The 4,629-nt window shown below is 33.9% G+C and overlaps 1 protein-coding gene across 1 annotated transcript in view; it reads right to left on the bottom strand.

Moving 5' to 3' along the window:
* LOC107286748 (UDP-glucuronosyltransferase 2A1-like) overlaps positions 1-4,307 on the bottom strand; it is a 14,255-nt gene extending 9,948 nt beyond the window's left edge. Inside the window, exon 1 of the mRNA XM_029284001.1 lies at positions 3,539-4,307. Coding sequence (XP_029139834.1) covers positions 3,539-4,307 — 769 coding nt within the window. The remainder of the gene's footprint in view (positions 1-3,538) is intronic.
* Between the last annotated feature and the right edge of the window lie 322 nt (positions 4,308-4,629).

Genomic DNA, 4,629 nt, shown 5'->3' with positions numbered 1-4,629 from the left:
TTGGACTCGGAAACTGAATTAGTCAAAGATTGTATGATTAAATGGGCTCAAAATATAGGAGAAACAATACCTATGGATACTTGGGAGTTAATCTGGGTGAGAAATGTGAAGTTTACACAAGCTCAAAATTTACGGGAGAATTTTTATAAAATGTTTTATAGATGGCACTTGGACCCTTCAACTATGTCTCGTATTTATGCGAATTATGAATCCAAGTGTTGGAGGTGTGGACATCCAGATGCAACTTTTTTCTATCTTTTTTGTAGATTAAGATATTTTGTGGAGTTAGGGATATTAGTATTTGTTTATTCATATATGAATATTATCCTGGGATTAGGTTTGGGAAGTCCGGGGGGGGATGGGGTTTTTTTATTTGTTATTGTGTTTATTATGCTTGTGATTGTTTTTTTATGATGGAAAATAATAAAAAAAAAATTGGGGAAAAAAAAAAAAACAACTCAAGAAAAATATAACAAAAAAACCTGCTGAGTTTCAAACCAACAATTTTCTCTGTGCTTCGCAAAGGTTTCTTGCTATCTACTAATGCTAAATGCTATAGGAAAGTATGAAAACTATCAAAGACCATGCTAAGCACTGGTTTGTTTAAAGAGATAATTGGTATTTTCTCTCTCTCTGTGAACATGAGCATTTGAGGTACCCAAAATGGAAAGTGTTCTTCAGAAGGGATAAGTAAAAACATGCCCTGAAGTCACTTTCATGATATGTGAGGGATTACTAGAAGGCAATGCCCTCCGTTTCTGCTCTCTTCTAGTGATGGGGCAACTGACAATATGGATAAGCCTAAAAAGGAAACAGCAACTGAAACAGATGGCATGCAAAGAAAAATTCATTTCCTTTTTTAAAAAACTTAATTCAGTGAATTAGAAACTTGTATTTGTTCCCAAAATTAAGCTTCTGTCATCTGAGTCACACAGAATACAAACTATAAAGCTACGATGGAATTGAATGTATAGTGTAAAATGCAGGTCCTGTGGAGTTGCCCAGGTCAAGTTCTTGCCCAGTTATCTGGGAATATAAGAGAAAATGAAAACATTTGACCAATACAAGATGGCATAGAAGATATGCCGGTCCTACACTTTGATTTCTTTAACTACATCTATTCCCAGAAATTCACAGATACAAATAATTATACACACCTATATATGTGTGTAATCTTTGTTGATTTACTTATTTAGATAACTTGGCTAGTACAAAAACTGAAATAACTGAAATTATGAGCCAGTTTCTTGTTCCATATGGGTTCATAAATCTAAGCTGATAGGAAAAATGTGCATAAAGGAAAACTATTTCATTCAGTTCTTCCAGTATTGTTTGGGTGAAAAATAAAAATGGAGCCAAACTTTCAATTTCTAACAAAGAATTTCTTATACCAAGTATTCAGTTAAATAAAATGTGGTTTTTAAATTTTTATTTATTTATGAAAAAACCCAGTAAGTTTATTAATGACAATGGAAGTCAGATCTTTATTGCTTCTGGACAAGGATCTTTCTTCCAACCAAATTGTGCAAAAAGGACAAGTTTCTCACTAGGATGGGAAATGGATAGAAAAACCTGGATCCTGGTAATCTGGATGCTTGCAAAAGAAAAGCTGACTATTCTCTTTAACATGCTAGCCTGTTTCTTTCTTAACCAAAATGGAGGTCAAGAATGTCAATAATTGTTAGTGGGAAGGGAGAACAACAAAAGCAAGTTGCATATCATGTGGTTACTTTTTAACAGAGGAGAAAGCTTTACTCCCTTAATTAAAAATGCTGTCATTTTAAATAGCAAGTTTAGATATTCCTAGTGTCACAAAAAACAAGATGTGCTCATCGTGTATCTTTCTTTTATTTGTTTGGCTCAAAGTACAACCAGTTTGAAGAGCTAAGGCACTACTGTATATGATGTGACAGCAACATTTTCCCCCATAGTTCAAAAAGGGTAGGGGCTGACAGTCTCTTTGGGAAAGTTTCTCATCCCTGCAATTTACAGGTATATTTGTTCTTGGTACAGCAGCACCATGTGTTTTTTAAGTCCAATTAACTATCTTAATATTTGGATAAGATTTAGTTATCTGAAGCTTCAAATGCCCCTTTTCTTCCTAAGAAGATTCAGTAAATTCATTTCCATCATTGCCATGGAAAAATGTCCTAGAGACAGAAGCATAAGTGAACTCCACAGTTCAAGGCAGGTAATCTCTAGTCCTTTAGTTGTTCTTGGACTCCAATTCTTATCTGCCCCAATTACTCTACTAATAATTTATGGCAATTTTGATCCAACTGGTCTTTGAAGTTTGATAGCCCCCCCCCCCTCCATCTTAGGATACTTTTCAGTACTCTGTGCTACTTTTTGACCAACTGTATGGCCAAATACTAAAATTGCCTCCTTTTTCCTAGAAGGTGACCTCAGCTTTAAGTGAAATAGAGGGCAAAATTCAAAAGGAATCTGAGACAATCTGAAATATAGATAGGCAAAGACAAGACAGAGTTATCTAACCCTACCATACATAGAGATTTAGAGGCCCATCTTGTGTTGCAAGCCCTCTACTATTAACATAAATACAACTAATATTTGAGGAAACTTAGGACACCTTGTTTTTATATATCTGTATGAGATTATCCATATCTTATCAATTTTGCTGAAAACTTTAGTATAGAACAAGTAGTGCTAACAAGGTGCTATCCTCTTACACAGGAAGAGGGCAGAATTATAGTTGTTAAATGCATTACATTCAGCTGGCCCCCTCTTTTATGTTTTTTTCTTTCTTTACTAAACTATAAAATAAATACGCAGATCCCAAATTTAAAGTGAGATGGTACATCTAATTTATAGGACTTGTTTATTTATATTATTATTATTATTATTATTATTATTATTATTATTATTATTATTATTATTATTATTATTATTATTATTATTATTATTTATAAGAATCATATCTCTAAGTCTCAGTGACAGCAAACAAACATGACAGCCTCACTGCCATGTTGGCCAGAAATAGAAACTAGATACTCAGAAGAATAAAAAACAAAGGGACCAAAAGGAACAAAAGGAGACCAGATGTTTACTGTTTAAAATCAAAATGGTAGCCACAATGAGTCAATGAAAGATCCACATGGTTTTTACGTGTGTTATACACATAACACAAATGAAGCTTTGATCATATCAGCACAGCTGCTGTTTTGACTTCATTCATAAACACCTCTGAAAGTAGAAGAGTATCTCATCTACTTTCTCAATCCAAAAAATACCAAACCTGCTCAAATGAAATTATAGTCAGGCAGCAAAATTATTTACCTTAGTTTTTTCTCCCAGATCTTTTATCACAATTCCATCAACCCTAGCCAATATAATACAAGTATAATTGACAGAGGCATATCTATCCTAATCTGCAGCAATGTGTTTAACTTATAGCTTCAGAATGAGGCTTTTCTAATTCTGCTTTGCGAAAATTCTTTTAATCCAACTGTTTTCCTTTAGTATTGAAAGCTACACCAATTATACTTGGGAAGTAAATGAATGAATAAAACTGACTTACCCAAAACTTGACTGTAATAGGAATCCCATTCCCCCAAATATTTTTGGAGAACATAGTCTTGAATGCAATAAGAGATAATATTTTTAATCCTTTCTCCAAATGACAATCTGTCTGTGAACCCAGATAAAACAGCTGGAACATAAGAAGGAGGGGCAGGCATTTTTCCACAGTGTCTCTCCACTGTTGAGGCTGGAGAGAACCTCAATGTGTATAAGAATGGGATGTTCAGCTTCAAAGCAATCAAATCGCCACACTGTGTCACAGGATCAGAAAGAAGCACATCATATTTAGCATTCTTTAGCTTAGACATGAGTTCTTGATTAGACAGAACTGCTTCACACATTTGCCTATTGAATTTATTTATTTTCTCCATCAATTTCTCTAGTTCCTGATAAAACCTATGAAAGGTCGTAATAGATGGTTTGTTATTCCACCACAACTTCATAATATCCATGGTCAAAGAATTGACTTCTTCCATTGTAAAGGGAACAGAATACACTTCAAAGTTGGCAGCTGGAATATCTCCAGGTTTGATGAAGAGAGATGTTGTTGGAATAAGGATGCTGACATGATGATCTCTGTTTATCAGTTCCTGAATGATTATTTTAATATTTAACCAATGGCTAGCATCTGTTGGCCAAATAAGCACATGCCCACATAAAACATTTCCTATCAGCATTACTTGAATAATCAATGAAGGGGTGAAAAGTTTTATTGTAGCTGATCTTACTGATTCTGAAGTCATTATAAGCTTTTCTTGGGCAGCCATATTTTCTTCACAGATTCTTCCTCAATCAATAATTTCTGCAGAAAGCTTCCTGTCCTTAACCAGGTGGATGAGTTCAGTTTTTTTAAACCTCTAGTCAAATTCTGTTATTCAAGGACAATTTCTGGAATAAAAAAACAAAACTTTTTTCACTACATTGCAATTTCAATAAAAATTTATATCTACATTACAAAATCAAAAAGACCTTTACCCTCATCCAATAAAAATGAATAATGTTCTCTGAATACCAATACAAAGGTTTGGTTGGCCTCACTGATAGATATGATATTTTGACTTTCCTGCTCCTGATTTATTTCTCTCTCCC

This window comes from Protobothrops mucrosquamatus, unplaced genomic scaffold (genome assembly GCF_001527695.2).
Source record: "Protobothrops mucrosquamatus isolate PMUCROS unplaced genomic scaffold, P.Mucros_1.0 scaffold320, whole genome shotgun sequence".
NCBI classification, from domain to species: domain Eukaryota; kingdom Metazoa; phylum Chordata; class Lepidosauria; order Squamata; family Viperidae; genus Protobothrops; species Protobothrops mucrosquamatus.
This window is presented reverse-complemented; position numbering and strand designations above follow the sequence as displayed.